The 12526-nt window shown below is 37.8% G+C and overlaps 1 protein-coding gene across 3 annotated transcripts in view; it reads left to right on the forward strand.

Moving 5' to 3' along the window:
• CDH8 (cadherin 8) overlaps window positions 1–12526 on the forward strand; it is a 214074-nt gene that overhangs the window by 126143 nt on the left and 75405 nt on the right. For all 3 annotated transcript variants that reach the window (XM_055726966.1, XM_055726965.1, XM_005432348.3), the window contains exon 4: window positions 6862–6981. In XM_055726966.1, the coding sequence (XP_055582941.1) occupies window positions 6862–6981 (120 nt within the window). The remainder of the gene's footprint in view (window positions 1–6861; window positions 6982–12526) is intronic.

Here is a 12526-nt window from a genome sequence, read left to right on the forward strand (position 1 = left end):
CTACGTATCTAATTTAGCCAGTTGAGACCAAAACTGAGTGGTATGAATAACCCTCTTTTCCTTCTTCCTTACCTTAATCATCATAAACAAGATCATGACAGCATCACAGTATTTCACTACTTAGAGTCAAACAAATTACAGCTGGGAAAGACAAATTACCCTATTAGTTAATCTTCCTGTCTTTCTAGGGTTTTCCCTTAGAATACATTATCTAGCATCCTGTGCAATAGAGTGAACTCTTCAGTGAGGAGGATTCTGTTATTTCCCTTGGGGAGCTATTCCTCCTTGTACAATTTCTCATTGTAAGGAAGCTTTTGCTGTTGTTTTTGTCTTTGCAGAAGATTAAATGAAGTCTCCTATCTATGTATTTATATGGTTCTCATCACCCACGTATCAGCATTACACCTGTAAAGTACACACATTTTCTTTCTCATTTTTCCCTCTAGGAGTGGCTGTATACAGAACTCTAGTATAAATACAGTAGAATACATTCTGGCCTTCCTGTGTCTCTAGCATGCCAAGCGTAAGCTGCCTATAGTTTCCTTTAGTGGATCCTTCTGGCCCATATCTCCACCCCTTACCGCTGCTTAGGATGTCATCTTTCACCTCCATTAATTTTTCATCACTGAAAGACGTCCGCTTACAAAGCAAATACTTACCTATTTTTCACATGCTTTCCTTTAAGTGTGGGAAGATCTGAAAAACCTACACAAGACTACTGTCATCTGTTCTCAAAGCAGTCCTTAAAACTCTTCCGTGATGCCTATGTGCTGTAGGTGCTGTGGGGAAGGTGTGCTAACCTGACAGCAGGTAGGTCAGGCCACAGCACCACTGCCTGCTGACAGCATGGCTTCCCAGGACGATTTACATCCTCTTGTCATCTCCCTGTCTCTCTTCAGTTGTCTGCCTGCATTTGTCTGCCCTGGTTCTTGCCTCTTGGAGTCTTTGGGGAGAGGACTTTCTTGACTTATGAGACCTGATCCACATATTTTGTTTTCAGAACTTTGGCAATAATGTAGCTGTTAATAATAACAAAAATATAGTCAAGTACTAGTGTAGAAGTTAGGAGTGAAATTGTGTATGATCTGCAAAGAACGCTAAACTACTCGTATAACATACCCACATATATGCATCTGCATAGACACCAAGCTATGCAATTTAAAATGCCAATGATAATATTTTATGTGTGCATTTTACACATATTAGAAAGTCCTGAAGTGCATTACACAGATTTCTATTCCATATAAGATTTGTTTATTTGGTTAGTGAAATCTCTAATTCATAGATTTTTGGTTTAGAAATAGTCTCGTGTAGAATAATCTGAGATGATAAGGCTTAAAAATATGTTTTTGTATTTTAAAAATCAGCAACAATGAAAAACAAATAATAAGTTCCTTAAGCTTTGAGGCAGTAATAATTTACATGTCAAGAAGTTATACAGGTTTTTATGAGATTATTGCAGTTTTATTCAATAAAAAATTGTTACCATGACAACAACTGTCATGCTACCTGTGAGATTATAGCAAAGAAGGACAGTGAAGAAAAGGCTTCATTTTGGAAAGAATGCTTATCTGACCTGCTGAATGCAAACAATGCTTTGCTGTGACCGCTACTGACTGCAGGGCTACTATCAGCCAAACTCAAAATCTAGCTGGAGATGTGAAGCACAGTGATTCTTTTAGAAAAACAAAACAGTTTGTAAATAATGGTAGATCTTTTTCATGCATATATACTCTTAATGCCCTGTCAGACTTGTTATCAGATCTTCTGAATGGAATGGAGATTTCAGCCTGTCAGGGTTTGGGAAGAGGAGGAAAGAGTGAGTGAGACCAAAAAGGGCATCAGAAAAGGAAAAAAAATGCTGAAGTCCCTGGGCAAATGAGAAAACATGGTCCCACTATATTGCATTATGGTCACATTTTTTTATTTTTACCAGCCATTACAATCTTTCAACAAAATGGTTGCTTCATTGAATATGGATTCATGTAAATTTCTGGCAACAGCTATGCGTTACCTCCTCTAGAACATACAAGTTTGGGGGGTTTATTGTTGAATTTTTGGTTGTTTTTTTCTTTCTTTTTTCCCAGAACACACATTTCACTGCCACACCAAAAAATTTGCTTCCCGACTCCCTGTGGCAGCATATGCATTTTTCTTTCTGACTAATGTGCAGAATTTGTACCCTGACTTGCACATAAAAACACAGCCAAAACAACAGAAGAGCACTAGCTGAGCACACACATCTTATTTTTATGATAGCTTTTAATCTCAGTTTGCCAGCAAATGCAGGCTTTCTTACCTAGCCATATAAAAATACTTTTATTGCTAATTGCTTCTCTGATTGCTAGCCTGTTGCAAAGAGAAACTATGAAACCTGACACTAAACCAATCAGCAATGGTTAGTGGTGAAATCACATTAGAAGTATTCATTAATTAAAATCTGTTGAATCTCTTCGCAGTCCGTGTTTAATCGCAGGGTCATTAGCATTGCAAAAGTGTACCTCCGAAAAAAATGCAGCACGTTTTTTTAACAGAACATCTTAAAATTTGCCTCAGCTATTGAAAAGATGGTTTTGTTTTACATAAGGAAATATTAGGAACATAAATTAAAAAAGAAACAGTGATTATGTTGTTGGGCCAGATTATATAAAACTGCTATATTATTGTAATTAGGACAACAGTGACTTGGACTATAATAGTGGCTTTCTTGTAAAAATGGCACCATTTCAAATTTATAGTCTCTAGCTAAATGAGTTTGTTGTAGCATTGACAAAGAAACAAACACAAGCCAAATGCAGTCAAAATTAAACACAAACAGAAACCTTAGCTGTTTTTTTGTTGGGTAGAACCCAGAATGTTGTTTCTCAAAAAGCATTTACTTAATAAATGCTCTTCCCTACATTCTTACTGTTTTTTCAATCAGTAATTTTATTTTTAAAACTTTAAACACATTATGCATGTAAAAATATTTATGTACACGCGGTTTATAACTGCAGAGTCTGTAGTGGAGTAAAATCCTGCTTAAATATCAATAATTCAAAGCTCTAGACCAAAGCATAGAGAGTTCTGCTGTGTTCGGGAGATTGTCTAAGTATCAGCCATGGTGGCTCTGAGTTCCTTTTTTCTGCATTATTTTTCACCCTTAGTTCTCCAGATCTCCAAAGCTTAGGTGGATAGGGTTCTATCACTTGTGGGAGTGGGATGGGTTGCCACTTCTTCTGGACCGTTACCTTCTTGCAGGGGAACCAGAGCAGCAATGCCATCCACAGCTGCAGAGGGGACAGTTTGCTCTCTGACATACTTCTTATTGCCAGTGTGAACATATTAATGTGGCATGTTTCACACCTGCAGAAGATTTGATTCAAGGTGTAACACAAAAAAAAACCCCAACAAATTAAAGGAGATAAAATTTAAACTATGTAAAAGCTTAACTAATTTCAATAGTAGAAGTAATTTATTTACTTTCTGTTTCATGATTGCTTGCATATTTCATAAATAATTTTCATCAATAAGGTTTTAGGGAGCAAATTGCTGAATTGTAGTGACCTCAGAATTGTGTATGACAGAAATGAAGTGCTAAGTGGCAGAGACTGGCAGTGTAAGAAATTGATTTCTAAGGGCTGGGAGAATATCTTATTTTTCTGTTCCCTTCATTAGTTTTATTATGTGAGATTATAGTCACGTAAGGGAAAAAAAAGAAGGGTATGTCACGTGCCTCCCCTGTTTTGTGTATATAAACAGTGAATGGGAATAGTAACTATTATGTCTGGTTTTTTAATGTATGTATAAATTTCAGATAAACTTGGGGCCTCAATAAGCAATTAAATTATTTTATGTCATAAGAAATAAATATTGAGAGCTGAGCATTAGGATTGGAAGCAATGTTAGACAGATTGCCTCTTTTTACTATGGTGTATTCAACTTCAGTATCTAATGAACACTTGGGATAAAGGATACTTTTATCAAAGAATCAACATACCCATTTAAGTTTTGAAAACTTGAAATAAATATCTATAAAATTCTTCAAGAATTCTCAAGTGAAATAAGAAAACGATAGGCATTATATATCAAATCTTTCTAAACAAGCAATATAATTATTTCTGAAGTCCTTTGAAATGAGAGCCAGCTAGGCAAATCAAACACAACCTCAAAGAAGTCAACACTTCTTTAACTTATTTTTAAATAACTTCTTTATTTTCTTTTGTGTATGAATTATATCATGGAAACAAAATGAAACAGCCTAGATAAAATACTTTTACAGAAATTTTCACTGTTCTGTGATGAGCCTTATTTTATTGCAGCCCTGTCCTATTGTATGATATTCTGCGCAAACCTCTTTTGTTTTGTAATCTTCTAAAAGAGAAGATTTATGATAGCATCCATGGAAACCTAGTACATCTCCTGCTATTGCAGTTTGAATCTAGCTGAAGAAAGCACTGTCCTCTACGTTCATATTTGTTATCATGCATGGGACAGCAGCTGTGAACTGCAGGGAATGTCCTGCTGGGGTGGTGGGGCGGTAGCCTGAATCCTGTGAGAGGGGAGGTACAGCTCGGCTAAGAGATTGCTTTCTGTAGGAACATCGTAACAGAGAACTTGTAACTGTTGTAAGTTACAGAAAGTGAGCCAAAAAACCTTAAATATGTGCGACAATTCTAACAGCTACTACTTTTTAGGCTTTGTAACTACTGTGGGCAAGCCACAAAAGGTCCTTTTGATCCTCCGCTCTTGCATCATCCAAATTCAAGCTTCCTGCATACTTACTTGTCATTGCTCCCTATTTTATTCACTGTAGCCTATGCCATGGCCTCTGAGTATGCCTCGTGGTTGCTTCCCTGTTACTGTTTTCATTCATCTCTGTGTGAAGGAGGTCATTCAGGATATCATCTATAGGTTGAGGCTGCTGTGCTAGCTACAGGGCTGGGGGCCACATTTGTGTCATCTATCCCCTTTATCATTTTCATTCAAAGCTACCAGGCATTGCCTATTAGTGTCTGGGTGTACAGCAAAATTTGGAATTGGTTAGAAAACAAATTTCTGATGTTAATTCCTTACAAACCAACCATCAAGTTGAGGATAAAGTCTGCTTCTCATGCCCAGTGGCAGGTTAAAGGTTATTATATTGAATGTTAGGTATAAGATCACCTTTCAACATCAAAAACAGTTAAGCTTAAAAACATGAACAGTACATGCTTACAGAAACAGGTTAGCAAGCATCTGCCAAAGACATATGCAACATAATATTCATCAGCATTGGATTCCTTTTCCGTGTTGTATGCATCAGCTGCAGGCCACGTGGATTCTTCTGGACCCTGCCGAGCAGCAGGAGGGATGCTGGTGGGGCATTTTTCCTGCCAGATGAGGCCATGGTAGAGCCTGCATAACGGCCAGCTGATCTGCTTCCCTTCATTGATGTCACCCCCCTGTAAGAATAGATAAATTCACAGTGGTAGCCAAAATTAATTACCAGTACATGACATAGGCATTTTTTTCTCTAGTGACATGTGTTTCTGCAAGCTGTATTCCCTTCCCGGGGAATAATCCCATTATTCCCATGAACCAAACCTGCCACAACTTCAGGCACTGCAGAACTTCCACTCCATAAGTGAGGTTTCTCCATCCCTCTAGACAATCCAGCATTTTGCTAGCCCTGTATCTTGCCCTGATGTTTGAAGTGGCCAGCTGGGAAAGGGTGAAATGGAAGCTGTTGAGTGATATGCACGTTATCTCTAAACATGCACACATTTTAAATAATTTATGTGTAGTGTAAAGAACAAAACTGCCCAAAGCTGTAGCAGCAATGTGCCCTACAGAGAAAGAACAGCAAGTGCAATGCAAGGACATGCCAAAGGGATCTCCTGTCCCTTTAGTTTATTGTTTCTGTCCTGAAGTGACGTGTAATTTGGATTCAACAGCACACAAAGTATAAGAAAGAAGAGGAGGCTATTTTTATTAGCACACCCAGAAAGGGCGATATTTTGGTGAGTGCTATAATTCTTTTCCTTCCTGAACATAAGAAACATAATTCAGCCCTTAACCTCTCTCTTACTCTTGCTTTCTCTCCCTCATAGATATTGTCTTTATTGTTAGCCTAATTAATGTCATCATTATATTTTTAGGGGGAAAAAAAGTCTCTGTAGCAAGCTTAATGTAACTGACTGAGTTTCATTTGATTTTGCTTCTTACAGAAATGGCAAGTGCAATGTTGCCTAAGAAATAAAAAGGGCAATTTCTTTTTTTTTTTTTTTCTTCTATTTTTTTAGTCAGAGTATGGGATTTATAACTCTGGCTAGACAATGGCCTCCTCAGTGGCAGAGACTCATTTCAGAGACAATAGATGTTGTCCTACCTCTGTCACTGTGGCCACATCAAACCATTATTATGGCTGCAAGCCAAGAGAAGAAGAAAGAAGCCTTTTTATTATTGCTTTTCTACGTGGTCTCTGTAACTTGTCAAGGTTCTTTCAAATGTGATTTTGTAAATCTTAAATGCAACATATTATATTGTATTATTAACCTTGTATTTTCGTATCCCTTTGATATGACTCCTTTGCAAATGCTTGAAGTCTACAGAGGTTTATCAGGTAGCTTTAAATGCATTCTACAAAGAAACTTTAAATAATACAGCTACTAAAAAGGTGTGGGTTTTTTTAACCCAGACATTCACTCTACTGGCATATATCATCTTGAAAAACATTTCCTTTGTGTTCAACAAGTGATATTTTAAGTTGTTAATGTTTTGTATTCTTTTATTGTCATACAACTCACAAGGAAATTAATATTTGTTTCAAATTATTTTTTGAGTTATGCAAATTTCAAGTAAGTGTGTAAACATTAATTGTGTATATTTTTTTTAACTTAGGCACCTTTGTTACTAAAGTAACAGCTACAGATGCAGATGATCCAGTTTATGGAAACAGTGCCAAGCTGGTTTATAGCATTCTGGAAGGACAGCCTTACTTTTCTATTGAGCCACATACAGGTGGGTGACTCTGACCATGAATCCCTGGGTTATACTTACACGAGTGACTGTGCCTCTTACCTATTTCATATAATATACTTAAACAGGGAGCATAAGTAGATGTAAGAAGTAACCAAGTTATAACATGTGTCTCACTTGTATTCCATCAGAGTCTGATCATTGAAAAGACAAAGAAAAATCTGTATTAATGATAATTTAAGTAATGGTGATGCTAATATTACAGAAACTACTGAAGCAAAAGCAAAGGTAGTGAAAGTGCCATGTGGCTTGTGACTGATTAGGGACTGAAAGACTTGGCATGAGGGAATTAATGAGCATAACATGCTTTTCAATATGAGACTATGGTATTTCCAGTATTTTCCAAGTACAGTTTAGCTTGGGTATTTTTGTGAATATATTGTGTGTTTTCATTAAAAATGCTTTTTTCTTCCTTGATTGAGTGGATGAGGGAAAGAAAGAACACGATACTGAGTGTTGGTATGAAGTTTTATTAGTATGCATTTAGGATGACTTTATTTCTCAGTGGTTTTAAAGTCTTGAAAGTCATCTGAAAGAAATGCCAATAAATCCATTTCTTGTTCTTTTCTGTACATGTGTCGTACTTACAACAAATTCATTTAGTTGTGTCTGAGAAGTGGGGTTTTTTTTAAGTGATTTGATATTATTTCTTGTATTCTTTCACCTGCTACTAGAAGCTGGTTTTAATCACTGTGAGTCAAGCAGCTGTGATCTTCTAAGGAGAAGAAAACTATAACTAATTTTAAAACATAAAAAACACACCTGAACATATATGACCACAAAGGAGTAAAGCAGGAGAACAAATTCTTGTCCTCGTGCAGATTAACAGAATTATTAAATAAATGTTAGGAGAAATTATTAAAGGATGCTTTTGGTAGATCAAGTGTGCTAAATTTTCTTACCAATATTAAACAGAGTACTCTTAGACTCTTTGAAGTCCAGAAGTTCTGTAACTCTTTCTGGTGAGATTGTATGGGAAAAATTATTTCCCTTTCCTAGAAGTGTCCGGATTTGCAGGGACTTTAGGTAACAGTGTAAGTCAACAAATTTTAATAGATTAATGGATTAATCCTGTAAAGTATTTTCTTCTGATAGAAAGACAGCTATCCTAAATGTGTAAACGATCTCTAGAATGTGATTCAGTATTTTATTTTATGCTGCTTGTAAAACAGAATTTTGCAAAGAATAATTCTGCACAGTGCAATGGAAAAACAGTATCTTCTTTCAAAAATAAGTATGTCAAGAGTGTTATTAATGAAGCACCTTAGTTCGTGCTGGCTGATTTGTCACAAGTCATGTGAAAATAAAACTCTGAATAGACCCCTGACAATCAAGTATCAGAATATATGATTTGATTTTCTTTAATATTGCAAATTATTGCATGAAATAATGACTTGAGTTAGCTGTCTCAATTAGAGGGGGATTAGCTGAAGGCTCTTTTTCACTACCAGGGGCAGTTAGTGCTTTAGCATGGGAACACATCAGCTTTCACAGAGGAGCTGAATCTACACAGATTTTTCACTTCTTTCACACAAAAACAGCTTAAAAAATATTTCAAATGTAAAAAAAAAAAAAGTTTCATTTTACTCAGGTTTATTATTTGTATTGCATTAACACCTTATGCTTAATCCACTGGAGTAACTATTCATCACCTAGGAAAGTGATTTCCATCATCATGAAAGCCACTCCAAAGTTTTTTGGTGAACCCGAAAATCCTGATTTTTCTCGTGTTTGACTAGCATTAAATTCCCTCTCTACCTTCATTTCCAGTTACAAATATTCCTTTGAGTAGCAGTTCAGTTACCTTGAAAGTTATGATGGTTTCTAACAGAAATTTAATCATAAAGAATGCAACTGTGGCTTTGCCAGAGTCCCTGAGTAAGTGGCTTCATATTGTGGAGCTACTTCTGAATGAGTCAGCGGTTTCACATTCCCCATTTTTCTAGAGGTATGAAGGACATCGATTTGGTTCTTCTCTAAGTCATTGCAACTGGATGAGTTTAAGTACTGAGGCCATCCTCTGTTTCTTCGCCATCTTTTTGTAATGGCCTTCATCTGTAGTGTAAATACCATAGTACTCTTACAGCCACCCAGAAATAGTGTGTTGCCTCCCGAGTATGCAGTCATTCCTATGATATTAGACAGACCTATCCATTGCTTGTAGTGTTTTAAAATTTGCAGAAGTTGTTCTTTTGCCTCAGATGTGTCTTCCTTCACTTAGAGAAATCTTCTTCGTACTAAATGTTCGGTTGTGTAGAGCCCTGCAGCATACATTTGTTTAGGATATGTAAACAATAAATATACATAGAAGTGTAGTCATTAAGCAAACCAGATGCAGGTAGTCATGTAGAAACTGCAGCTGCATATTATACAGGGTGAAAAAGATCGCTCTAAACCCAGCAGCCTTGTAGTTGTTCTTCAAAAAAGGAGTGTTGATTTCAAAAAACGTAAGGAACTATGCAGCATATTTCCTTCGTAATACCAGAATTTTGGAGCAGGGGTGTAATAACGTTTATTACATACCAGACAGAGGTTTATGGGTTGTTACACACAGCCTCAAAACACCAATAGTATTATGCTAAGATAGCTACAATTTTGCAGTAGCTTGTGGCACTGTATGTTTTACCTTTTAGAGGTAGTGATGCATAAAACATGCACACTAGTTTAGCTGCTATACAGTTTGGATACTAGTGCTGTTACTGTGGGCAGATATGGTGGACATTTTTACAAGAAAATGTCCAAAGCAAATAGAAAGTATGTAGATGTTTGATTGTTTCTCTATGTTTATCCAACTTTAGCAATGTGAACCATCACAACTCTTAGTAACTAGGCTGGGAAAGCACATTATCTTACACATTCAGCAGTCTTCATGTGGGATGGATACTCTTATGACACTGTACAGATTAAAGCAGCACAGCAAGGTATAGCAGCGTGCTACCCAAAAGAAATCAAAACTGAAGATGATCCTCCAAGTGTGGAAGATATTTTAGGGTTTGGAGTATATTTGCAGTTTGGGGTGTTTTGTTAGATTTGGGGTTTTTTTTTGGGGGGGGTGGGTTTTTTGGTTGTTTTTTTTTTTGGTAAGGGAAGGGGGAGAGATGTGGATGTGTGTACAGCTACATTTTCTATGTGATTACATTTCGTTAGTGTCTCTGCTAAGTTGAAAACCTTTCTAATTCACTTGAAACGTCATTGTTTCTGAATGCAGATATTTTGTCTACAATTGTGTCTTTCCCCAAATGGAATCAACTGTTTTAAGAGCTGGACTGTGTTGAACCGATCCACTTCTGAATGTAAACATTTTAGGAAGGAGCAGCCCCCTCCACCATCACAGACTAGGAGCTGACCTGCTGGGGGGCAGCTCTGCGGAGAGGGACCTGGGACTGCTGGGGGACAGCAAGTTGCCCGTGGGCCAGCAGTGTGCCCGGGTGGCCAAGGAGGCCAGTGGGATCCTGGGGTGCATGAGGGGGACCGTGGCCAGCAGGTGCAGGGAGGTGATCCTGCCCCTCTGCTCTGCCCTGGTGAGGCTGCACCTGGAGCGCTGTGTCCAGTGCTGGGCTCCCCAGTTCAAGGGGGACAGGGAACTACTGGGGAGGAGCCACTGGAGGCTACGAAGGTGATGAGGGGACTGGAGCATCTCCCTAATGAGGAAAGGCTGGGAGAGCTGGGCCTGTTCAGCCTGGAGAAGACTGAGAGCAGGTCTTACCAATGCATGCAGAGAATGGGGCCAGGCTCTTGTCAGTGGTACCCAGTGGCAGGACAAGGGGCAATGGGCACAAACTGCACCACGGGAAGTTCCAGCTGAACATGAGGAAGAACTTCTTTACCCTGAGGGTGACAGAGCCCTGGCACAGGCTGCCCAGGGAGGCTGTGGGGTCTCCTTCTCTGGAGACATTCAAATCCCACCTGGACACGACTCTGTGCAGCCTGCTGTAGGTGACCCTGCTTTAGCAGGGGGTTGGGCTAGATGATCTCCAGAGGTGCCTTCCAGCCCTGACCGTTCTGTGTGATTCCGTGATTTTATGTCATTCATGGGAGTGTATCGAATGTTATCAAAAGTATAGTTACTTAGAGCTCATCTAGTTACTATTTTTCTAGGTGCCTGGCCTTTCATTAGCTTTGTCTATTAGGAGTTAAGATCAGATTTGGATCTGTGCAGGTGCCAGCACCAGGGCAGCCATGGATAAGCTGTACTGACTATAACTTTTCATTTCCTGGCTCAGACTAAAGATTGTCTGACCTTGCTGCTTAGTTTTAATGGTATGCTGAGAGCTCACCATCAGGAATAAGCCCAATCATGCCTCCCAATTCCTCTTTTTTTCTGTAGTACTCTGAATAAACAGAGGGAGCAAAGGTGTAGGATATGGCTTCGCTCCTGTGGTAGAAAGAGTTGCTACACCTGAGGGTAAATGTGAGGAAAGCAGTTGCTTACATTCTGCTTTTTTGTTCCTACCTATTTGACATTAACTATGTGTAGTCCTTATCTGAATCACAGTCTTGGTTGAAACTCTGACTTTACTCTCAATCTCCTTGCTGAAACAATTCTATAATACTGGGTGCACAGAGGCAAGTATTGGTAAGTGACCCATAAAACAATAATTTTCCATTACCTTAGATGAAAAATGCATATACTTCTGTAATTCCAGTACGCAAGTTCTTCTGTGTGAGTTATAGATACATGAAAGAAGGTAATTCAGAAGTTATTTTTCATTCAGTGCTCTGAATTGACTTAGGGTAAATGCTTTTTTGATGGCTTGTTCTGAATAATTTTCACTTTTTGTAGATGAATTTTCATATAGCTTCGGGTTTTGTTGGATAGAGAGTAAATATAAATAATACATTACAAAGATACAGATTCAGGTTTTTTTCTACAAGACACTAAACTTACAACATGATGAGATCAGATTAGTAACGAAACTCATGGTGAACTAAAATGTATTCCATAAATCATTATAGTTACATCTGACTAACTGAAGTCACATACCCTGACTAGTGTGTGTTATTTGTAAAGGCTTTATATGTTGTATATATTGTATGTATTCTCTTATAATCTAAATAATGACAACCACAATGCTGGGGAATGGGGTTCCTTAAGACTTCTAGAAGTAGCTAAAGTGCACTTCTTGCTTTTAAGTTTTTCAAGATCTAATATAGATCATGACTCTCAGTTTAAAAATGAATTTATCATAATGGAACATAATATAAAGTGACATGGTGCTCTACAATATAGGAATGGCAAAGAAAATACATTGTCAGCTGTTTCTGACTTATTTACGTTTCACATGAACATAAATAATGTCAATCCTACACATACCTGAAACATAGTTATATGAAGAAGGCAAATTACGCCAAATGCCCTACTGCACTGAAAAACACATTGCATTATTCAAGCAAAAACATTTACTATATATGAAAAAGAATAGATTTTAAATGCTGCCATCTTGGATATAGTCATTTGGTACGAAGCCAAAGTTCAAGTTAGTACAGCTTGGAACAGGAGACCTAGAAAATAAAAACTCTCCTAATA

This window comes from Falco cherrug, chromosome 14, assembly GCF_023634085.1.
Source record: "Falco cherrug isolate bFalChe1 chromosome 14, bFalChe1.pri, whole genome shotgun sequence".
In the NCBI taxonomy this organism is placed as follows: Eukaryota; Metazoa; Chordata; class Aves; order Falconiformes; family Falconidae; genus Falco; species Falco cherrug.